This window comes from Chroicocephalus ridibundus, unplaced genomic scaffold (assembly GCF_963924245.1).
Source record: "Chroicocephalus ridibundus unplaced genomic scaffold, bChrRid1.1 SCAFFOLD_26, whole genome shotgun sequence".
In the NCBI taxonomy this organism is placed as follows: Eukaryota; Metazoa; Chordata; class Aves; order Charadriiformes; family Laridae; genus Chroicocephalus; species Chroicocephalus ridibundus.
In genome coordinates, this window is record NW_026961775.1 from 2,633,657 (window position 1) to 2,658,065 (window position 24,409).

Consider the following 24,409-nt stretch of genomic DNA (forward strand, 5'->3'; position numbering starts at 1 on the left):
CCTGCCTCTTTCTCACCTGTGAGGTTCTGAGGCACAGCTGACATAAGAGTAGCTTCCCCACCATCACCCACCTTGTCACCTCAAGCTCATCTGATACACGTCCTCTCACATTTCATCTTCCAATGTCAGGCGACTGCTCCAGGACCTCACAGCCTCTGCATTCACTCTGCCTCTTAGGGAAAAACAGCTTAGAGTGAGGTTTAGAGGACAAGGGAAGGTTAGGGGTTCTGAGGGAGGCCGCTAGGGCTTTTGGGTTAGGGGTTTCTGTTACCAGTTTTCTTCCATGTGAACCAAAAACTCTGGTCAGAGTTTCTGCTTCATGATCAGGGTGGGGCTAGGGGTCATGGTGAGGCTCAAAATGAAGGTTTGGGATTCTTCTTAGGGCTTCTTGTAATTGATCTGAGTCCTGCTCAGCTTTGTGGGTTAGGGGGTTGGGTTAGGGCTAGAGGCTTAGGGTTAGGCCAGAGTTAAGGCATTTCAAGAGCAGGAACCTCACCAAGTGCTGTCCCGGCCACACGCTTCTCCCTTCACCTGTCCCATGCTCCCTTCTCTCTTTGATGGAACTCTCAGGCATGTCGAACTGCTCCTCACATGCAGCTTCCTCCAGCAATAATGGCATCACGATCTACTCACCAGCAATGGCACCTTTGCCTTCATCTTCCTCTTGCCTGCCCCTAACATCTCATCATCTCCCTGGCCTTTCCCTCCAGAACTTCACAATCCCTGCCCTCCTTCTGCATCCTGGGAAACATGAGTAACACTTAGGGGAGGGGCTGGAGATGGAAGTGTGTTGAGGGACAGGATTAGGGAGCTGGCTTTGGGTTTAGGCGTGAGGCATCTGATGAGGATTTCAGCTTTGGCATTCATGTTCAGGGAAGGGCCACAGATGAGCGCTGCAGGTGAGGGATTAGGGTTGGGGTCCAGGCAAAGTCTCAGTGTGAGCTGGGCAGTGCTGGGTCAGAGGGGAAGGGTGTGTAGCCACTTTGCGTGTTTCTGCCCTCGTGATGACCAGGGGGAAACCTCAGCTGCTGATGACCAAAGGCATCATCATTCTAATGAGCTTCCAAAATCAAATGACACACACACACACAAACACAAGGCTTACAAGAGAGCTTTTTAAATTGAATTGCACCCACACAAACAGATACAGAGGTTAACCTATATAATGAAGATGTTTCTCTTTTTGCAAAAAGTAGTACATTCCTGGTACCAAATGATCTTGGTCACCTCGAGAAATCCAATCGTAATGAATGACTCACTCTTTTCCTTCGTCTGCATTTGTCAGCAGATGATCTCTGAAATCCTTGTGAAATCTACTCTGAAATCCAATCTTCGAAAGCCTCGTGAAATCTACTTTTGAAATCCTTGCAAAACCTACACTTTGATATCCTTGGAAAATCCACGCTTTGATATCTTCATATCCTCTTATCCTCATGCATGCTTTGATAGCCTGATATCCTCGATACCTTGGGGCACCCACAACTTCTCTGGAAAACTTCTTCCATCATCTCACAAAACTTTTCATAAAAAAATTCTTCCTTAGGCCTATTCTAAATCTACTCTTTTTCAGTTTAGAACTGTTGCCTTTTATCCTGTCACTGCAGGCCTTGGTAAACAGTCCCTGTCTTACATATAACTCCCCTTTAAACTATATAAACTGTTGTACGTGTCAGGCGAACCTTGCCATGTTTGAATCTTTCAATAAGTCGCTGTGGTGGTTATAGCAAATTTTGTTAAATCATTTTGATAATTGCCAGGTGATCAATATTATTAACATCATACAACATAACCCCGTGTTACTAAATCTGAAATTGTTGCACCCTCAAAGTTGGGCAGGATCCCAAATCAACATTCACAACGAGACTGGACATGAGGAGAAAGAAATGTCCCATGAAGGACAGTGCTGTGACTCCTGAGGTCACCCAGAGGGAGCCTGGATCAGCGCAACGCTGGGTGTTCCAAGGAACAGGCAGGGAGGCAGAAGAGCTGTCAGGAAAGGCCAGGAGATGCCCCAGTGGGAGCAAGGGGAGGAAAGAGGTTGGGTGTACACAGCCTGCAGGTCTTTGTCCCCTTGGCTGTGGCTGTTGTCTTTGCTACCAAGGCCTGAAAGGAGACACCTTAATCTCATGGAACCGGGGCCTCACTGCTTCCTCGCACCCCCCAGGGAGGCCGGGAGGTGTGGTGCCGTTGTCCTTCACTCGGCATTGCCTACCCCACACCTCACTGCCCCGGGAGGAGCCCTGAGCCAGTGTGAGGGACAGGATCCCCCTTCCCAGGGCTGGCCGCTTGGCAGGATAAAATACATCACGGCTTTACTCAGCATCAGCTCCACCTGCACAGTGCCTTTGCCTCCCTGTAATCACAGCCTCCAGTTGCCTGCTCGAACAAATCCCTGGGGAGGCTTGGTCTGTCATGGCCCTCAGTGGGGACAACTAATGCTCCAAGACACTTTTGCGTTTGCTTCGGACTTGAATTCCTGCACAGGCTGTTCAAGCTCCTCTCAGTATGTGGCATTCCTGGGCTCAGCAGCAAATGCCCCATGGGGCTCGTTAAAGTGCAGAAAGCCCTAAGGAGCCACAGCTCTGCCATGATTTTCTTCAGGGCTTCTAGCCTGGTACAGCTCAGTGGAGAGGTCTCAGGAGTCTACTTAAAGTGGAAGGTTTCAAGAAGCACTTAATAAAAAGGTAATTTTTCATTTGGAAAGGGCTTTTCATTAGTCTTTTTCTTTTTCCAGAGGAAATGCTTGCAGCTTTCTGCAACTGATACGGAACCAGAGGGTCTCCTAAGGAGGACCGGAGAGGTAGCAACTGCCATCTCCTCGAGGTCCCCCACTGTATGGACAACTTGCCCCCCCACCTCCTCCTCCCCACCGTTTCTCTTGGGGCTGCCTGGGACTTGCATTCTTTTCCTACATCAGACTTGTGCGCTGAGTCTGCAGCTGAATGTTCACAGCTCCTTTGCACCAATTCCTGCCCAATTCCCCCGCAGACTTGGCTGTAAATAGACAAGGGATTCTTATTCAATTTGAACAGCCAGAAGGACAAAATGATACCAATTAATTAAAGAAACCCAATGCATTCCTCCACTATATGCCAAGTCCAAGCCTCCAATAAGCTCCACCTTCCTCAAACCACCACCATAAAAGAAATATGTTCGAGAGATTGATAGGAAATTCTAAATATACGCACAGTTAGTGAGTTGGCTAAAGAGAGAGTGTGGCAGATTAAGTAAACTTTGCCTTATTCTTGGCCAAATTTCCATCCCAGAGCCTTGTCACCAACTCATGTCTCTAGTCATGTCCCTGCCCATGTCACCTTATGTGCTTGTTAAACAAAACTTTTCTTCTCCAGCAAACTCTAGCAAAACTCTTCCTTGGAGACAGTCTCTCCTCAAAGTCCCCTTGCAACCATACGGTGAATTGAGATGCAAGAATAAACTCATTACAGTTCCTTCACGTTAACAAGCTCCCAGGGGAAAGTCACGCAGTGTGGAGGGCCCTGGAGGGAATAAAGAGCCTTGGAGGTTCAGCAGGGTCTGCTGAGGGCTGTGGGTGACGAAGCTGATTCAGGAAATTGAAGAGTGCCTCCCTGGGGGCTGATTGGAGCAGAAAACCAGAGGCAGTGATTTCAGGGTGACAAAGAAAGGAGGCAGAGACATCCTGTGTGCTGTAGCCCCCTGGGTGTGCCCTGTCAAGCCAAGGGGCCCAGTGCTAATCCCCAGCTCATTGCAATGGGGATGCTTTTGGCCATCACCACATGAGCTTTCCCTCTGCTCACCACCAGGGCCCATACACGCTGAGTGCCTTCCACACTCTTGCCCCTCAGACTCGGCACGATGCAGCTCCCCCTAAGCCTTTGCCTGGACCCTAACCCTAATCCCTCACCTGCAGCTCTCATCTGTAGCCCTTCCCTGAACACTAACGCCAAAGCTGAAGCCCTCACCACATGCATGATGCCTAAACCTGCGGGTCAAGAGATGGATCACCAACAATCATTGGAGGGACGGAAGATCTCTCCCAGGAAGAGAAACCGAGAGAGTTGAAGTTGTTGAACGTGGAAACAAATAAGCTCCAAGGAGACCTTCTTGCGGCCTTTCAATGCATGAGGGCGGCTTATAACAGAGAGAGAGAGAGAGATTTTACCAGGGCCAGTAATGGCAGGACAAGGGGCAATGGCTTTACACTGAAAGAGGGTACAATTAGACTGGACATAGGGAAGAAATTTTTCACAATGAGGGTGGTGAGACACTGGAAAAGGTTGCCCAGAGAAGTTGTGGATTCCCCATCATTGGAGGTGTTCAGGGTCAAGTAGGGCAGGGCTTTGAGCATCCTGATCGCAGATGTCCTTAAAAAACAGGGATTAGACTAGATGACCTTTCAAGGTCCCTTCAAACTCAAACCATTCTGGGATACTATGAGTGCAGATGTGGCCACACCAGTGCTGAGTCAAGGGGGACAATAACTGCCTTTGTCTGGGTGGCCACGGTCCTTCTAACACCACCCCATATGCAGCTGGCCTTAATGGTGCTGAGCCTTTACCAGAGGCTCATATGGCATCCCTCAAAATGCCCAGGCCCCTCTCCTCAGACTCACTCCTCACCTGGTTCTCTCCCACTTTGCCCCTTCTCCTTGAGAAACTTGAAGAAGTTTCCGTTGGCCACGTCCCCAGGTGTCTCAAGGTCCCTGTGCACTGAAGCTCCAGAATGTCAGCATTTAAATTGCATGTGCAGATGGCTCATGCTGAGTCGTGGTTCCTCTAACAAGACAACTTGAGCAGCTGTAGGACAGCAGAGGTAAGAAAAGGGGTTACTAGTGTCATGGACGTCATGAGGAAGGTGGAAAGTGCCACTGTCACCATCTCAGAAACGCCAAGGGAAGGGCCAACAAGGAAACGGTGAAAAAGAGTTGGCTTTTTATATGGGAGGAGATGAGGATGATCCAAGAGAAGAACTTGAGAGTGGAAGAAGAGTGGAAAAGGGCATGAAAGTTGAACAGAATCATAGAATTGGCTTGGTTGGGAGGGACCTTTCAGATCACCTAGTCCAACCATCAACCTAACTCTGACAAAAGCCATCACTACACCGTATCTCTAAGCACTATGTCTGCCCGTCTTATATTATTGTTCCGTGGCCTTGCCTTGTGACGAATAGCAGATATGGGAACGAGATAGTACTACGGAACAGATAAGCTGCCTACTTGCTTACTACGAAACAGATAAGTGGCCTACTCGCTACCTGAGCCAACATTTCATCAAATTTTGATGAAATTTTGTCCTTTGTGCAAACTTTGCTCATTACAATGTACCAAAACACACCTCCATCCCAGAGGCTACACGCCCCCAAGGTGCAACCACTCCTCCTTGAGTCCACCAATCATAATAAAAGTATTTATGACTAAAGTCACTCAAACTCCACTTTGAAGATAAAATAAATAGTATAAAAATAGCCCGAGAGAGGGGGGATATCGGGGAAGACACCATCGCGAACAAGTCAGGAGAATTCCATCACTAACTTCTGGGACCAGTCGACTGGCTGAGCCTTTCTTCCCCGCCATAGGGACGCCTTTGGGTAAGACTTAGATCATACCGAGTGTTTCCTCGGGAAACTTAGAAATCTCTGTAGAGAATCTCTCTCCTACATTTATAGCCAGGCTGTATTGTATATAACTTCATTGTGCCTTTTCTATATTTAACAATATCGTTATTTGCACATGCTTTGCAGACAGTGTATTTATCACCGGCAATCCTATATACCTGTTGTTTAAATAAACTGCGCTGTTTCAGTAGCTGGTCATTTTGGTTTCTCACTGAACGCGACCAAAGACTGGAGAGTGGCCGTGCTAGTTCAGGAGCACGACTAGACTGAAGATGCAGTCCACTATCAGTGTATCCAAATCGTAACAGTTTAATACATATTAAACACAATTGGACTGATAGTGCTGGATGGGGCATCACTCCGAATTTAAACCCAGCCACACCTGGTCCCCCACCTCGGTGAGGAGTTTTAGAACACAAGGGGGTTTACCTTCTGCCAAAACCGCTTGGCCCCTTTTCATGCAACAGGAGGGACCTTTCAGATCACCTAGTCCAACCACCAACCTAACTCTGACAAAAGCCTGCACTAAACCATAGCTCTAAGCACTATGTCTGCCCATTTTTTAAATACCTCCAGAGGTGGTGCCTCAACCACTTTCTGGGCAGCTTGTTCCAATGCTTATTAACCACTTCCGTGTAAAAATTTTTTCCAAATATCCTCAGCCTCCATTTCTCCAGGCTAAACAATCCCAGCTCCCTCAGCCACTCCTCATAAGATTTATCCTCCAAATCCCTCACCAGCTCCTTTGCCCTTCCCTGGACCCGCTCCAGCACCTCAATGTCTTTTTTCTGGTGAGGGGCCCAAAACTGGACACAGTACTCGAGGTGGGGCCTCACCAGTGCCGAGTACAGGGGGACGATCACTTCCCTACTCCTGCTCACCACACTGTCTCTGATACAGGCCAGGATGCTGTTGGCCTTCATGGGCACCTGCGCACACTGCTGGCTCATATTCAGACGGCAGTCGACCAACACCCCCAAGTCCTTTCCTGCAGGGCAGCTCTCCAGCCACTCCTCCCCAGGCTTGTAACGCTACATGGGCTTGGTGTGACCCAAGTGCAGGACCTGGCCCTTGGCCTTGTTGAACCTCATACCACTGGCCTTGCACCATCAATCCAGACTCACCAGATCCCTCTGCAATGTGTTCCTACCCTCAAGCAGATCGACTCTGCCACCCAACTTGGTGTCATCTGCAAACTTACTGAGAGTGCACTCAATTCCCTCGTTCAGATCATTGATAAAGATCTTAAAGTGAACTGGCCCCAATACCGAGCCCTGGGGAACAAGCATCAGGGTGACCATCTGCACACAAACATTAACAGCTGACCAAATGCAGCTTAAGTCCAGGGGCACCTGGAAAAAACGCTGGGATTTGGCCAACAGAAATGTCTTGGAAGTTTTTCAAGGAGAAGTGTCCAGTCCTGCATCCCGGGGAAGAATAACCCCAATGCAGCAGGACAGGCTGGGACCTGATGGGCTGGGAAAAAACGCTGGGATTTGGCCAACAGAAATGTCTTGAAGTTTTTCAAGGAGAAGTGGCCAGTCCTGCATCCCACGGAAGAATAACCCTAATGCAGCATGACAGGCTGGGACCTGATGTGCTGAGCAGTGACCCTGCGGAGATGGGGCTGGGCACCCTGAGGGACGCCTCATGAGCCAGTGGTGCACGCTCACTATGAACAAGGCCGGCTGCCTACGGGGCTGCAGGAGGAGGAGCGTGTGCCCCCCAGGCAACTTGAGTCACCTTCCCCTTTGACTCAGCACTGCTGTGGCCCAACGCACACAGCTGTGTCCCAGTGTGCGGCTCCCCATTTTGGAGAAGTGGAGAGGACCTGGAGAGTGTCCAGAGGAGGTCTGCCAAGATGGGCTTTAGGGCCCAGTGCACGTGTGCTTGGTGGAGAGGCGGAGGGACCTGGGCTTCTCTGGCCCAGTGGCAGGGAGGCTCTGGGCACTCTTGGAATGGCCTGAACCTGGTTGAAAGATTGTTTCAGAGACAATGGATCTTTTCTTTGGTGGGAAACAGCAGGAGAAAGAAATAATGCAACAAAGGGCAGCTTGGGAGTTGGAGGCTGGACACCAGGAGAAAGAAATGCCACTGCAAGGGCAGCGCTGTGCTGCAACAGATCACCCAGAGGGAGTCGGGATCAGCACAAGGCGTTGTGTTTCAGGAACAGCCAAGGACGATGGAGAGAGATGATAAAGGCAGTGAGATGCTGAGGGGAGAGCAAGACGGGGAAGCAGGGGGGATGTCTGCAGCCTGCAGGGAAAGAGGAGCAGATGTGGGACACCACAGCATAGCCTGTGGTGGAGACGATCAAGGGAGTTGGCAAGGCTGAAAGCCCCCAACACTGCTTATGTCTTTCTCCTCTTGGCTGTGGCTGTTGTCTGTGCCACCAAGGCTACCAGAAGACACCTTATGCTTACAGCACTATCCTTAGCGCCTCCTCTTCCCCACCCGGGAGCCATCATTCTGTCTTTCTGCCCTTGGCATTGCACGTCCTCCCATCACAATGCCCCAGGAAGAGCCCTGAGCTGTGCTTGTGGGGCAGGATCTCCCTTCCCAGGGGCTGGAGGCCAGGGCTTGGCCCTTTGCCTTCCTCTCACACATTCACCATTAGCCAGCGTCAGAGACACCTCTCCATTGCCTTTGCCTACCTGCCCTCACCGCGTCCAGTTATCCCTTGAATGAGCCCCCAGGAGCCTTTGGCACTAATGGCCCTCAGTGGGACCCATTAACGCTCCAAGAAACTTTGTAGTCTGCATCTGACGTTGACTTCTGGAGAGGTTTCATCAGCTTCCCCTGTGTCTGAGCTTCATGAACTCAGCACCAAAACCACCAGAGAGGGCATTAAAATGCCTTGGGCTGGTCCTGCTCAGTACAGAAATGGGGGTTGGCCGGGCGGCAGGAATCTGTGTTCACTGCTCGGGATGGGCATCGGGGGGTAAGCAATTGTACTGCATCACTCCTGGTTTCCTATATTCTTTTACAATGATTGATATTTTCTTTCCCGTTACTGGTCTATCAAACTGTCTCTATCTCAACCCATGAGATTTTTATTCCTTTTTCTCCCTCTTCTCCCTATCCCTCTGCAGGGGATCAGGGGGCAGTGTGTCAAAAGCTGCGTGGTCTTTCCCCCCCCAACAAGGCTGAGGAGTGAGCTGGCTCTGCTCATGTCACTGCAGTTTGAGGACAACCAGGAGTTTCCTTGAGGTTTTCCTGCAGGAATATGCTGAGCAGCTCCTCTGCGTTACAAGTGGATTACAGATGAGGTAACTAGTGAATGGCAGAAGCTGTAACCCCTTTCCCCAATCCCCGCTGCTGTGGAGCAGGGATGACTCCTTGGGAGCCCACAAGCAGAGCTCTGCTCCTCACGGCACACTTGGCCAGCAACAATGAGAGCTCCAACAAGGGCAATGCAGAAAGCTCCCGCAAAAAAGGACACAGGCAAAGTGTGTTTTTGGGGCTTGGGTTTGGAAGGGCAGGCAATGGGAAGAGATTTGCTCAGAGCTGTCCTGACTTGTGAGTGTGCTTTCCTCCTTTGGCAGTACCTCGGGAACAAAGGGATGCGATGTCCAACGGCAGCTCCATCACCCACTTCCTCCTCCTGGCATTCGCAGACACGCGGGAGCTGCAGCTCTTGCACTTCTGGCTCTTCCTGGGCATCTACCTGGCTGCCCTCCTGGGCAATGGCCTCATCATCACTGCCATAGCCTGTGACCACCACCTCCACACCCCCATGTACTTCTTCCTCCTCAACCTCTCCCTCCTCGACCTGGGCTGCATCTCCACCACTCTGCCCAAAGCCATGGCCAACTCCCTCTGGGACACCAGGGCCATCTCCTTCTCGGGATGTGTTGCACAGGTCTTCCTGTTTGTCACCTTGATGACAGCAGAGTTTTATCTTCTCACCATCATGTCCTACGACCGGTATGTTGCCATCTGCAAACCCCTGCACTATGGGTCCCTCCTGGGCAGCAGAGCTTGTGTCCACATGGCAGCAGCTGCCTGGGGCAGTGGCTTTCTCCGTGGTCTGCTGCACACAGCTAATACATTTTCAACACCTCTCTGCCAAGGCAATGGCCTAGACCAGTTCTTCTGTGAAATCCCCCAGATCCTCAAGCTCTCCTGCTCACAATCAGACTACCTCAGAGAGGTTGGGCTTCTTTCTTTTAGTATCTTTCTTGCTTTTTTGTGTTTTGTTTTCATTGTGGTGTCCTATGTGTTGATCTTCAGGGCTGTGATGAGGGTCCCCTCACAGCAGGGAAGACAGAAAGCCTTTTCCACGTGCCTCCCTGACCTGGCCGTGGTTTCCCTCTTTATCACCACTGGGGTGTTCTCCTACATGAAGCCCCCCTCCGTCTCCTCTTCATTCCTGAATCTAGTGGTGTCATTTCTGTACTCGGTGGTGCCTCCAGCAGTGAACCCCCTCATCTACAGCATGAGGAACCAGGAGCTCAAGGATGCCCTGAGGAAACTGATTGGACATTTTTCAGCAGCCATGGACTGTGTTCCTTCCTCTGCAAAGGATTCCCAGCACCTGGTGTGACAAGTCAAGCTTTCCTTATTCATCCCCTCCTCATTAAGTATCCACCTTTCTTGCATGACAGAAAAAAGTTGTGTAAATGAAGAGTCAGTCTCTCTGTGTGTTCAAATAAAATACACGAACCGGCTAACACTTCTTTTTCTGAGACCCATCAGCAGCAGGGCTGAATAAACGGGAGATGAGAAGACCTTTCTGGCTGCAGCAGCCTGGGGCAGGCTGTCCCAATGCCACTCTGTCACTGGGGCGGCAGGAGCTGCCTGAGGGTCCCCAGGGCCAGGGCTCTTGCACTGGGCTGGGGAGAGGGGATGGCAGTGAGGGGCTGCAGACCCCTCAGGACATCCTGTGGAGGAGGACACAGGGGCCCACTGACTGCTTTTTCCTTGTTCCCAAATGCCCCCCGTCTCTGGGGCTGACCCTCCTCTGCCCCCCAGCAGCTGCGGTGCCCTTCAGAGGGGCTGTGGCTGTGGAGTGAGTGCCCAGAGCTCTGCAGCACCCTGGGGCAGGCTCTGCTGTTGGGCCAGCGCAGACTGGGCTGGGATGGAGAGAGGGCAGGGGAGGTGGCAGAGCTTGGAGGGAGCTGGGCTGGGATGGAAAGTGCCCAGGAGGAAAAATCCTCGGAGTGCAGCTTGTACCGTGTGACCATGCGGGGTGAGGACTCACACCAGAGTGTTTGTGGTGCAGAGCCAGGGCTTGTGGAAAGCATTAAAGCCAGGCAGGTGCAGGAGAGAGGAGGCTGGTCTGTGCCCCTGGTGGCATGGACAGCCTTTCTTACCCACCGGTGTGTCTCACCGACCGTTTCCAGCACTGGTTGTTCACACCAGGTTTACGGGTGAGTGCGACTGTGAGGCCATCTCCATCCTCCTGCTGGGCTCAGTACCTGGATCAGGGGAACGTGCAGCCCTGCCCGGGCTCTCTCCTGGCCCAGACCTGGAGCAGGGCTGTCTGCACAGCCCCATGTGGGACATGGCTGGTACTGGGGAGGGGTCGGGTGCTGGGTGAGCTTCCAAAATATGATGATCATGGGGAGCTGGGACAAAGACGACTGCCCAGGTGATGGTGCTGGGGGGCTTTTACCCACCCCTGAATGCACACTACTGTGTGGTGTGCCTTCACAGCAGGGCTGTGGGGCCGTGCATTGGGCTCCTGGGGTAGGGACAGGTCATTGAGAGGGACCATGAAGCAGCTGCCCAGAGGTGACAGCAAGGACAGGTTACACAGAAGGAATTTATAAATTGCCTTTGTTGTGGAGGTATGCTTTAGGGAACAGCAAAGCTCGCCTGGAGTTGGTGGCTGTAAGAAAAGTGAAGAGCAAGAAGAGGAGCTTTGGTCGCTCATGAGAGACCAAGGCTGAACATGGAAAATGCAGGGCGGCTGCAGAATGGGGAGGGGGATTTCATAACAGCAGATACAGGTGCGGCTGAGGGACTCAAAAGCTTCTTTGCCTGAGTCTTCACTGAAAAGGTCTCCAGTCCTTTGTGACCAGGGAAAGGGTTCAAGGAGGAGGAGGGCTTGTGTCGGCAAGAACCTCAGGAAACACAGGAAGGGCCAGTGCCAGTTTCTGCCCCTGCAGGGGACTCACCCTCTATCACTGAGCTCCTCTTCTCTAGCCCAGGAGAAAGCATGGTGGGAAGATGCTGAAGAACCTTTCCACCTGATGGGTGCAGGAGGTGATGTACTGATAATCCCATTGCCCCTCACAAGCCCACCCCCTGGCTGCTCCTGTTACCATCACTACAGGTGTAAGGTGATCAGCAGACTGGTCTTGTCTGAGTGACAAGAGCTTCAGCCACAGACTTTATTGTTCAAGAGGGTTGTGGTGGGTGACCCTGGCCAGCAACTAAGCACACACCAGCCACTCGCTCACTCCAGCCCCAGCACAGAAAGACACAGGAGAGAATCCTGAGAGCCAAAGCAAGAGAAACTCGTGGGTTGAGATAAAGAGTTTAATAAATGAAGGAAGAAGAGGGAAAAAGAAAAGAAAAACCTAACACAATGATGCAAAGGCAATCAGTCACCACCTCCCACAAGCAGCCCAATGCCCAGCCAATCTTCGAGCAACAGCAACCTTGCAAAGACTACCTCCCAACTTCATTACTGAGCATGGCATTATAGGGCATGACTTCTCCTTTTGGTCTGCTTGGTCCCTAACGGCACACGGCAGTCCAAGGCAAACTGAGAAACAGGAAGGCGGCCTTGATGCTGTGCAAAGCCCGGTTGAGAAGCAGCTAAACCTTCAGTGAGTTATCAGCCATGTTTCAGTCACACATCCAAAACACAGCAGTGTACAGGCCGATATGAAGAAAATGAACTCCATCCCAGCCAGACTGAGTAATGATAGAGCCGGGAGAGTTGAGTCCTTCCCAAGGATCTTCTCTCTCAGAGGCAAATGACCTGGGGCTCTTCCTGGGGCAGTGTCACGTGGGGTGTGTGATGCAGGGTGCAGTACCACACCTCCCAGCCGCCCTGCGGGGGTGCAAGGAAGCACCAATGCCCCAGTTCCATGAGATGAATGTGTCTCCTTTCAGGCTTTGGTGGCAGTGACAACTGGTACAGCTAAGGGGACAAAGACCTCACTTCTGCTTGGGCCTTCCTGCCCTGCCACTGCCCTTGCCTGTGTCCATCGCAGGCTGCCCTACACTGTCCGACACCTGCCCCCGTTTCCCTGCAGGCTGGGGACACACGACCTATTTCTCCACCGTGCTCCCACCGTGACATCTCTCTGCCTTTACTGGTATCTCTTCTTCCTCCCTGCTGTTGCCTTGAAACACCCGGCATTGTGCTGATCCAGGCTCCTCAGGGTGACCCTTTCTACCACAGCACTGCCCTTCAAGGGACGTTTCCTTCTCCTTATGGTCAATCTCGACTTCCCAAGCTGCACTTTGTGATGGTTTCCCTTTCTCAGGTGGTTTCCCAATGCCAAGGAAAGCTCTGTCATCTCTGAAACCACCTTGAAACCACCTGAAACTGCTACTTTCAGGCTACTCTTTTACTGTCATTAACTGACATCACCAGGCTAGAGAGGTCCATGTCCCTCGGCCTCTCCACACAGGTCACGTGAAAGAAAAGAAAGACCAGAGAAAGAAGCATTATAAGACCTCTTGCTCACCAACTCAAAGCAACTTATGGCAAGACCACGATTGGTGGCAACCTGGGCTGCAGTGTTCATGCCCTGGTGGAATTCATGACCTGAAAGGATATATGCCAGGTGAAAAGTAAAGCCAAGAATCTAAACCTTGGGAAGGAAACCTTCAGGATTTTTAGTAACTGCTAAACGGGACACATGTGAACCTCTGGAATTTCATCAAGGCCAAGTGCAAAGTTCTGCACCTGGGTCAGGGCAATCCCCAGTATCAAGACGGACTGGGGGATGAATGGATTGAGAGCAGCCCTGTGAAGAAGGACTTGGGGATACTGGTGGGTGAGCAAATGGACGTGAGCTGGCAATGTGTGCTTGAAAAGCCAATCATACCCTGCGCTGCATCAAAAGAAGTGTTGAAGAAGGGGATTCTCCCTCTCTACGGTGATCCCATGCTACTTCACCTGAAAGACGATGTCCAGTTCTTCCGCAGCACAAGAAAGACAGGGACCTGTAGAAGAGGGTCAAGAGCAGGATCACCAAAAATCACCTATGAAGAAAGGCTGAGAGTTGGGGTTATTCAGCCTGGAAACAAAAAGCTCAGAGGAAATCTTCCTGTGGCCTTTCCATACCTAAAGAAGGCTTAAAAGGAAGGGAGAGAGACATTTTACCAGGATCAGTAATGCCAGGACAAGGGACAATAATTTTAAAATGAATGAGAAAAGATTTGTATTGGATATAAGGAAGAAATGTTTCACAGTGAGGGAAGTGAGGCACTGGAAAAGGTTGCTCCGAGAAGCTGTGGCTGTCCCATCACTGGAAGTGACAAAGGACAGGTTGGGCGGAGCTTTGAGCATCCTGATCTTGTGGAAGACTTCCCTGAAAAGAAGGGATTAGACTAGATGATCTTTCAAGGTCCCTTCAAACCCAAACCATTCTGGGACACTATGAGAGCAGATGTGGCCACACCAGTGCTGAGTCAAGGGGGACGATAACTGCCCTTGTCTTGGTGGCCATGGTCCTTCTAACACCACCCCATATGCAGCTGGCCTTAATGGTGCTGAGCCTTTACCAGAGGCTCAGATGGCATCCCTCAAAATGCCCAGGCCCCTCTCCTCAGACTCACTCCTCACCTGGTCCTCTCCCACTTTGCCCCTTCTCCTTGAAAAACTTGAAGAAGTTTCCGTTGGCCACGTCCCCAGGTGTCTCAAGGTCCCTGTGCACTGAAGCTCCAGCACGTCAGTATTTAAGGTTCATTATTTATGGCGCATCCTGAGTCCTGGTTCCTCTCCCAACTTGAGTAGCTGTAGGACAGCAGAGGTAAGAAAAGCGGTTCCTGGTATAATCAAGTCATGTCAAAGGTGGAAAGTGTCACTGGCACCATCTCAGAAACACCATGGGAAGGACAAAGAAAGGAAGCAGTGAAAAGGACTTGGCTGTTTGTATTGGAGGGGATAAGGATGGTCCAAGAGAAGAACTCGAGAGGGGCGAAAGAGTGGAAAAGGGAACGAAAGGTGAAGCAATGGATAGGATGAGGGCTGTGAGGGGGTGCCTGTGGGGCAGCCCTTCATCTGAGCAACACTGCCTGCAGCAGGACAAGGAAGCGGCTGTTGATCTGAATGTACTGGCATCTCATTCACTTCCATGGTCACAGGGAACCCAAGCGCTTCCCCCACCATCATCAAGGGGAGAGAGAGAGGGGAAGAAATCAGCATTATTCAGCATTTAGGCACCTCAGGAGATCTCTGCTTGTAGCTGCTGCGCACAACAGGATGAGCTATGGGAGCAGACCAGGTTGCTAAGGAATTTATCCAGAAAGAAATTAAAAATATTAAATGATGAAGGCAGTACTGCCCCTCTGGGCAACCTGCTGCAATGTTTGTCTGCCCTGATGGGGAAAAAGATTTGTTTTTCTTTTGCAAAACCACAGCTCCTCTTAGCACCTCGACTGCCGGTGCTGGGTTGGATGTTCAAAGAAAGGGTCCCCACCACACATCATGCAACCGATGCCACATGGAGTAAGTGGATTGCACTGATCACGCAGCGAACTCGAATGGGAAACCCCAGTCGCCCAGGAATTCTGGAAGTGATCATGGACTGGCCAGAAGGCAAGGATTTCGGAATGTCACCAGAGGAGGAGGTGACGCGTGCAGAAGAGGCCCCACCATATAATAAACTGCCAGAAAATGAGAAGAAATATGCCCTGTTCACTGATGGGTCCTGCCGTATTGTGGGAAAGCATCGAAAGTGGAAGGCTGCTGTGTGGCGTCCTACACGACGGGTTGCAGAAGCCAGTGAGGGACAGGGTGAATCGAGCCAGTTTGCAGAGGTGAAGGCCATTCAGCTGGCTTTGGACATTGCTGAGCGAGAAAAATGGCCAGTACTTTATCTCTACACTGACTCATGGATGGTGGCAAATGCTCTGTGGGGGTGGTTACAGCAGTGGAAGCAGGGCAACTGGCAGCGCAGAGGCAAACCCATCTGGGCTGCTGACCTATGGCAAGATATTGCTGCCCGGATAGAGAATCTGGTTGTGAAAGTACGCCATGTAGATGCCCACGTACCGAAGAATCGGGCCACGGAGGAACATCAGAACAACCAGCAGGTGGATCGTGCCGCTAGGATTGAAGTGGCTCAGGTGGATCTGGACTGGCAACGTAAGGGTGAACTATTCATAGCTCGGTGGGCCCATGACTCCTCAGGCCATCAAGGGAGAGATGCGACATATAGATGGGCTCGTGACCGAGGGGTGGACTTGACCATGGACGCTATTGCACAGGTCATCCATGAATGTGAGACATGCGCTGCGATCAAACAAGCCAAGCGTTTGAAGCCTCTTTGGTATGGAGGGCGATGGCTGAAATACAAATATGGGGAGGCCTGGCAGATTGATTATATCACACTGCCACAAACCCGTCAAGGCAAGCGCTATGTGCTCACAATGGTGGAAGCAACCACTGGATGGCTGGAAACATACGCTGTGCCCCATGCCACTGCCCGGAACACTATCCTGGGCCTTGACAAGCAAGTCCTGTGGCGACATGGTACCCCAGAGAGAATTGAGTCGGACAACGGGACTCATTTCCGAAACAGCCTCATAGACACCTGGGCCAAAGAGCATGGTATCGAGTGGGTGTATCACATCCCCTATCACGCACCAGCCTCTGGGAAGATAGAACGATACAATGGACTGTTAAAAACTACACTGAGAGCAATGGGTGGTGGGGCTTTAAAACACTGGGATACACATTTAGCAAAAGCTACCTGGCTAGTTAACACCAGGGGATCTAACAATCGGGCTGGCCCTGTCCAATCAAAACTTCCACGTACTGTAGAAGGGGATAAAGTCCCCGTAGTGCACATGAAGAATATGCCAGGGAAGACAGTCTGGGTTAGTCCTGCCTCAGGCAAAGGCAAACCCATCCGTGGGATTGCTTTTGCCCAAGGACCTGGGTGCACTTGGTGGGTGATGCGGCAGGATGGGGAGGTCCGATGTGTACCTCATGGGGATCTGATTTTGGGCGAGAATAGCCAATGAATCAGATTGTGTGCTGTTAATTGCTAAGTAACACTGTCACTGTATGTCCTCATTGCTATAATTGCTATCAGTTGTACTACAAGTAAGGCACAGGGATGATGGGATAAGAACTGATCTCAGCAGCTGGCACCCAGCAGTTTCCTCAAGATCTACATCTTCAGCCCATGGACTGCATGCATGAGCCACACCGAGTGCACCAGCCACAAGCTCCGAAAAATACAGCATGCAACAGACCAGCACCACGCAGCATCTCACCTGCCCTGAGAGACTGTTCTAACAGATGGAGCCCAAAGCCGTGGATTAAAAGAACTCAACGGACACTTTGGAGGGATGGCCCATAAACTAAGGGCATTACATGTGCGTATATATATATATATATATATAACAGGGGAAAGTGGTGGCAATTCATTGGAACCTGCTGGGCATGGCATAGATGGTATGGAATAAGGGGTGGATAATGTCCTGGTTCCGGTGGGGATAGGGTTAATTTTCCCTGGTATTCCATGCCATGTGAGCCATGCCCACCCTGAGCTGCCGGGGGAGGGGGCAGGAAGTTGCTGCTTAAAAGCGGGCTGGGGCGTCCCGGGTCAGGTCCGGCCGGCGAGCGGCGGGGAGCGGCGGTTCCGTAATCGCGTTCGTATATTCCCCTATCCGTGTTGTTGTTGTTGTTGTTTGCCTGTTCCCTTTGCTGTCCTGTTAAACTGCCTTTGTCTCAACCCAAGAGTCTTGCCTTTTCTTACGATTCTTCCTATATTAGGAAGGCGCAAGCGAGCGGAACGTGGTTCTTTGTTGCCGTCTGAGGCTAAACCACGACAACTCGTACTTCAATGAATGAGACGAGGTGTTTTAGAACTTCAAAGGAAGAAAATGCAAGTCATTACAACCTCTCATTCTGGCTCCATAGGTTATGGGGTGCCTTTGATACGTAGTGCTGCCACATATTCCTCTTGGATAGAAAAACCTTCTCCTGGGCTCAGCTCCAGCAACTGAGGCCCAGGTTTGTCCATCTTACCTATATGAGGCTTGTGCTCAGCCATCAGCTCACGCAGTTGCTATAACAAACAAAACGACTTACCAGTTTCTTATGCTTGCACCACCACATTACAGCTGTCCACACTTCCAACACATCCAGCTGGCGAGAAATGCCAAACACCCTTCATCCTAATGTCAAGCGCAAATACTATCAAACAAAGGTAGTGATTGCTCTGCCAGTGATGGCTCCCATTCCAACAGAGAGCTACCCAGGCTTTAAACACCACAATTAGAGACGCACTGGAAAGGTCCATGCAATACTCTCGTAGGACGGATGATTGATTACAGGCAAAATATCAGATGCTAACTATGCATATGATCTTGGCAACAGACACTCCCCATATCTAGTACCTGTAACGACAGAAATGGCAGCAATATTCCAGGCATGTGCATAACACCACTGCATATATACTTTTCATGGTGGTGTTTGTCACTTGCCTCAAACCCTTCCATTGAAGAACATCACAGAAAGAGGTACTGGCATTGCAAGAATATGAATTCAAATGATCCTTGCTTTAAGAAGAGGGAAGTGGCACCAGGAAGAGTCAAAGAAACCAGTGAAAAGGAGAAAAGGACAAGGAAGACCGATTAGGAGAGACTATCAACCTAGTTTAGCAGTCTCCTCTCTGGCCACCAGACCCCTCTGTCTTCACAACAGCGTTATTTCTTAATTGACACAAAGTTTAGCAAGTAATTAATAAGTAAATTAAATCTGATCTCAGCTGCCTACTCCCTCTCATCATCCACCCCCTAAGTAAGTCAAAACTGTGCATAAAACTTGTGGAAGTGAAAGGTCACAAGGTGTCTTCCAACTTGCCGAAGGATTTGGGTTTTGTTTACTTGCACCCGTAGATCTGACAAAAGGGAAAGGTTTCTGTAGGAATGTGTCTGAGAGAAAATGGTCACGTGAGCCAGCCTCCCTACCATGAGAGATTAGATTAAGAGCAAAACAGGTGGTAGAAGATGGAATTAGTACATGGGAAAAACAGGGACTGAGAAGGTAGAAAACATGTTGTGCTAATGACTAAGCAATTTACTATGTGAATTCTTGTAACCAATCTGATCTGTGAATGAACTGCATGGACAGTGCGTGAACAGAGACTGTAAGCCAATCCTATAGCTGCCGCTAGCACGTGCTCTTATTGCCTGTCTATATATACTCTGTGAAAACTTGAATAAAGGGAGAACGATCATACTCATATTGAGATTCCATCGTTACTCCGGGTCCGTCTCCCACTCTGACATCCTCCGACAGTTTCTTGTGGGAGTAGCCCCATCCTTCCCTCCACTTTTATTTATTTTCTCAGCTCATTCCTCCCTTTTCAGGAAAATCCCACTCTCTTGTCAGGCACTGTCCCTCCCGGTGCTGTGAACTCCACGCGTTTCTACCCTATAGCCCCTGTGCAGGAACATGAGAGGCACATGCTCTGTTCCGCTCAGCTCAGACTTTGTTTAAGTTAATGAAGGCACAGAAAAGGGCCCGTGTCAGTCTCAGTGTAAATACATCCCCTTGTCTGCAACTAAGCTTCTTCCCTTAAAAAGACATGCTGATACTGGCTCGCTTACTTGCTCCTCCCCAGAAGAGGAGAGGTTGAGAAGATTGACAAGACAGTGACCATGACTCTCAGCAGCCCTCTGAGGGCAAAACAGCAATGAAAACACAAATCCCCCTGACTCTAGCTCTTACCCAGAATGTAACTCCTTGTACACCTTGTAGCAAGAAAAATAATGTTGATTAGCGGAGAAGAGGCAAAGGTGAAACTAAGAGCAGCCTGAATTTTTTTAGAAAATTATTTTGTGTGGTTTATTTCCGTGCACAAATAGATGATTTGACACAAGGCCCACAAGAGTGCACATTTCTGGGTCCAAACCTTACGCTAGTGCTCTGCCCACGGCTTAGTTCAAACCAAACTGACTGCGTGCTACTTACACAGAACCGACTCTATGAATTCCATGACTGGGAATAAAGACAGGCATCAGTAAATACATCAGAACAGAAAGGAAAGTGAATACAGAAAACGGTTTTCCATTCACATTCAGAACCTTTTTTTTTTTTTTCAATAGAACAATAAATGATTTGATCTTGTCCACTGTGAAACGTGCTGAACTGATTCGTGTCAGTGTGGAACAGTGTCAGGGCCACAGGGTGAAGTGTGACCTGTGACTGTTTTGTCTGTATGGCCGCAGACGAGACAGTGTGTCTATCGCAGACGAGACGGTGTGTCTGTCGTGTCTGTGTTTTGCAGGAGCCACCTGGCGAACATTCTAGAATACCAACTTAAACCGGTCCTGTTGTTATCTGCATAGTGACCTGTAAGGGGGGGGATACACCCATTTTTGGCAAGGGCCAACCATTTTAGAGGCAGTTATGAATATGTATTAGTATAGGAGATATAAACCAAAAATGGGGTCTGTAAGGTGTGTGTCTTGGTTGGGCAGAGACCCCCGGCACACCCAGCACTGTTTGCTTGCCTTTGTTCCTTTAATAAATTGTAAATTCTAATTGGAATCCTCTTTGCGATTAAATCATTTATCACACCACTGCAGTCCCAGTGCCCCCAGTATGACTCTCAGGTTCCCGCCAGTGCTCTCAGTGCAGTCCCAGTGCTCCCAGTATGACCCGCTGATTCCCCCCAGTGCACCCAGTGCGGTCCCAGTGCTCCCAGTAAAAGTTCCTGACTGACCCCAGTGCTCCCAGTGCGGTCCCAGAGCTCCCAGTGTGACTCCCTGCTTCCACCCAGTTGCTCCCAGTGCTGTCCCAGTGCTTCCAGTATGACTCCCTGACTCCCCCCTGTGCTCCCAGTGCGGTCCCAGTGCTCCCAGTATGACTCCCTAACTCCCCCCAGTGCTCCCAGTGCACTCCCAGTGCTCCCAGTATGACCCCCTGACTCCCCCCAATGCTCCCAGTGCTGTCCCAGTGCTACCAGTATGCCCCCCTGACTCCCCCCAGTACTCCCAGTGCTGTCCCAGTGCTCCCAGTATGACTCCCTCACTCCTCCCAGTGCTCCCAGTGCACTCCCAGTGCTCCCAGTATGTCTCCCCGATATCCCCATTGCTCCCAGTGTGGTACCAGTGCTCCCAGTAAGACTACCTGACTCGCCACAGTGCTCCCAGTGCAGTCCCAGTGCTCCCAGTAAGACTTCCTGACTCCCCCCAGTGCTCGAAGTGAGGTCCCAGACCTCCCAGTATGACACTCTTTTTCCCCCTCGTGCTCCCAGTGCAGTCCAAGTGCTCCCAGTATGACGCCCTGACTCCCCCCAGTGCTCCCAGTGCGGTCCCAGTGCTCCCAGTAAAAGTTTCTGTCTCCCCCAGTACTCCCAGTTCGGTCCCAGTGTTCCCAGTATGACACAATGACTCCCCCCAGTGCTCCCAGTGATGTCCCAGTGCTCCCAGTAGGACCCCCTGACTCCGCCCAGTGCTCCCAGTGCGGTCCCAGTGCTCCCAGTAAAAGTTCCTGACTGACCCCAGTGCTCCCAGTGCGGTCCCAGAGCTCCTAGTAAGACCCCCGGAGTCCCCCCAGTGCTCCCAGTGCGGTCCCAGTGCTCCCAGTATGACTCCCTGACTCCCCCCAGTGCTCCCAGTATGACTCCCTGACTCCCCCCAGTGCTCCCTCTGCGGTCCCAGTGCTCCCAGTATGACTCCCTGAATCCCTGGTAACTGCCTGAGTTCTCAGGGCTCATTGAGAGGCTTTGAACTGGATTTGAAGGGGGGTGGGGAGGGTCCTGGGCTTGCTGGGGAGCTGCCAGGGCGCAGTTGCTCAGCGCTCGTGGGCCACTGTGCCAGTATTTCTGGTAGCCAGAAGGCACAGCACATCTCAAGGGTCACAACTACACACACAACTCCCTCTCTGAAATGCTGAGACACCAGTGCGCGCGGCGTGGGGAATGAGCAGGAAGAGCTGGAGATCTGTGCGCGGTCGCAGGGCCACGATCTCATTGCAGTTACTGAGACGTGGTGGGACAGCGCGCGTGACTGGAATGCTGTCATGGGTGGCTATGTCCTTTCCCGGAAAGAGAGGCCAGCGAGGCGTGGTGGTGGAGTTGCACTCCATGGGAGAGAGCATTTGGAATGCATCGGGCTCTCACTAGGGGCGGATGACGAGAGGGTCGAGAGCTTGTGGGTGAGGATTAAGGGGCAGGCAAACATGAGGGACACTGTTGTGGGTGTTTATCACAGGCCACCTGATCAGGATGGGGAAGCTGATGAGGCTTTCTAGAGACAGCTGGAGGTAACCTCGCAATCGCAGGCCTTGGTTCTCATGGGGGACTTCGATCACCCCGATATCTGCTGGGCAGACCACACAGCCAGGCACGCACAGTCCAGGAGGCTCCTCCAGTGCATTGATGATAACTTCTTGACACAGGTGGTGCAGGAGCCAACAAGGAGAGGAGCACTCCTGGACCTGGTACTGACAAACACAGAGGGACTGGTGGGGGACGTTAAGGTTGGGGGCACCCTAGGCTGTAGTGATCATGAAATGATGGAGTTCAGGATCATGTGTACTACGCACAAAACAACAAGAAGTAAAATTACAACCTTGGATTTCAGGAGGGCTAACTTTGACCTCTTCAAGAAACTGCTTGGAGAGATCCCGTGGGCTGGGGCTCTGGAAGGCAAAGGGGCTCAAGAGAGCTGGTTGGTATTCAAAGACCACTTCCTCCAAGCTCAGGATCGGTGCTTCCCGAAGAGAAAGAAATCGGCCAAGGGACACAGGAGACCTGCATGGTTGAGCAGGGAGCTTCTGAAAAAGCTCAAGTGGAAGAAGGAAGTCTACACTACGTGGAAGAAGGGACTGACCCCTTGGGAGGATTACAGGCATGCTGCCAGAGCGTGCAGGGATGAAACAAGGAAAGCCAAGCCTTGGAATTAAACCTGGCCAGGGATGTCAAGCTCAACAGGAAGGGCTTCTACGGGTATATTGGAAGCAAAAGGAAGATCAGAGAAGTTGTGGGCCCACTGTTGAATGAGACAGGAGCCATGAGGACAGAGGATGCGGAGAAGGCGGAGTTACTGAATGCCTTCTTTGCTTCGGTCTTTACTGCTCGGCTCAGCCCTCAGGAGTCCCAGGCATTGGGGGAAGTAACAGGGAAAGAAGACGACTTCCCTTGAGGTTGAGGAGGATCAAGTGAGGGATCAATTAGATCAATCAGATATTAACAAGTCCATGGGCCCCGATGGGATGCACCCGAGAGTACTGAGGGAGCTGGTGGATGTCATTGCTGGGCCGCTCTCCATCATCTTTGAAAGGTCCCGGAGAACAGGCGAGGTGCCTGAGGGCTGGAGGAAAGCCTACGATCCTCCAGTCTTCAAAAAAGGCAAGAAGGAGGAGCCGGGGAACTACAGGCCGGTCAGCCTCACCTCCATCCCTGGAAAGATGATGGAACAGCTCGTTGTGGGCGTCATCTCAAGGCATGTGGAGGAAAAGAATGCTATGGGAAGTAGTCAAAACGGATTCACCAAGGGGTAATCCTGTGTGACTAACCCGAGAGCCTTCTGTGATGGCGTGACTGGATGGATAGATGAGAGGAGGGCAGTGGATGGTGTCTACCTTGACTTCAGCGAGGCTTTCGACACCGTCTCCCACAGCATCCTCAGAGGGAAGCTTAGGAAATGTGGGTTAGATGAGTGGACAGTAAGGTGGATTGAAAACTGGTTGAAAGACAGAGCTCGGAGGGTCGTGATTAGGGGCACAGAGTCTAGTTGGAGGTCAGTGACGAGCGATGTTCCTCAGAGGTCAGTGCTGGGTCCAGTCCTCTTCAATATCTTCATCAGCAACCTGGATGAAGGGACAAAGTGCACCCTCAGCAAGTTTGCTGATGACACAAAGCTGGGGGGGGTGTCTGACACACCAGAAGGCTGTGCCACCATCCAGAGAGACCTGGACAGGCTGGAGAGTTGGGCAGAGAGGAGCCTCATGAAATTCAACCACGGCAAATGTAGGGTGCTGCACCTGGGGAGGAATAACCCCGTGCACCAGGACAGGTTGGGGGCTGACCTGCTGGAGAGCAGCTCTGTGGAAAGAGACCTGGGAGTCCTGGTGGACAACAGGATGACCATGAGCCAGCAATGGGACCTTGTGGCCAAAAAGGCCAATGGCATCCTGGGGTGCATCAAGAAGAGTGTGGCCAGCACGTGGAGGGAGGTCATCCTCCCCCTCTACCCTGCCTTGGTGAGGCCGCACCTGGAGCACTGTGTCCAGTTCTGGGCTTCCCAGATCAAGAAGGACAGGGAACTGCTGGAGAGGGTGCAGCAGAGAGCTACCAAGGTTAGTTTGCAGCAACAGAAAAGGCTGCTCCGCAACACCTCCTCCCTGGGCCTCCACCTTGGCTGTGCCCCGTATTAGCTCCAGGGTGGAGACGGTCTTGAGTGGTCAAACTCCAATGGCTCATGCTCTGTGCTCAGGTTCACCTCCAAAGGGGGTGCAGAGAGAAAGCTCAGGTTGGAGGTTCATGGGAAGGTTAGAAGGCCTGTGTCCTGTCACTGCACTGCAGATGTCTATGTTGGTACAGTTTAACGTGACACGAACAACGGATGAGTGTGTCTGACCGAGGCAGCCTTGCGTGGCTCTATCGCCAATAGCACAAATGACCCTTCCAGAAGAGAGCATCTCCTGCCCTCCTGTGAGGCT

General features: G+C 51.3%; 1 protein-coding gene across 1 annotated transcript; it reads left to right on the plus strand.

The window, feature by feature from the left end:
- Positions 1-9,160: 9,160 nt before the first annotated feature.
- LOC134509679 (olfactory receptor 14A16-like) lies at positions 9,161-20,721 on the plus strand. The gene is made up of 3 exons (XM_063322260.1): positions 9,161-10,071; positions 14,914-14,932; positions 20,689-20,721. Exons 1-3 carry the CDS (start codon positions 9,161-9,163, stop codon positions 20,719-20,721), a joined length of 963 nt encoding a protein of 320 aa, XP_063178330.1.
- Positions 20,722-24,409: the final 3,688 nt, after the last annotated feature.

Coding starts and splice junctions, on each gene's coding strand:
- LOC134509679 (XM_063322260.1), top strand. CDS start 9,161: ATGTCCAACGGCAGCTCCATCACCCACTTCCTCCTCCTGGCATTCGCA.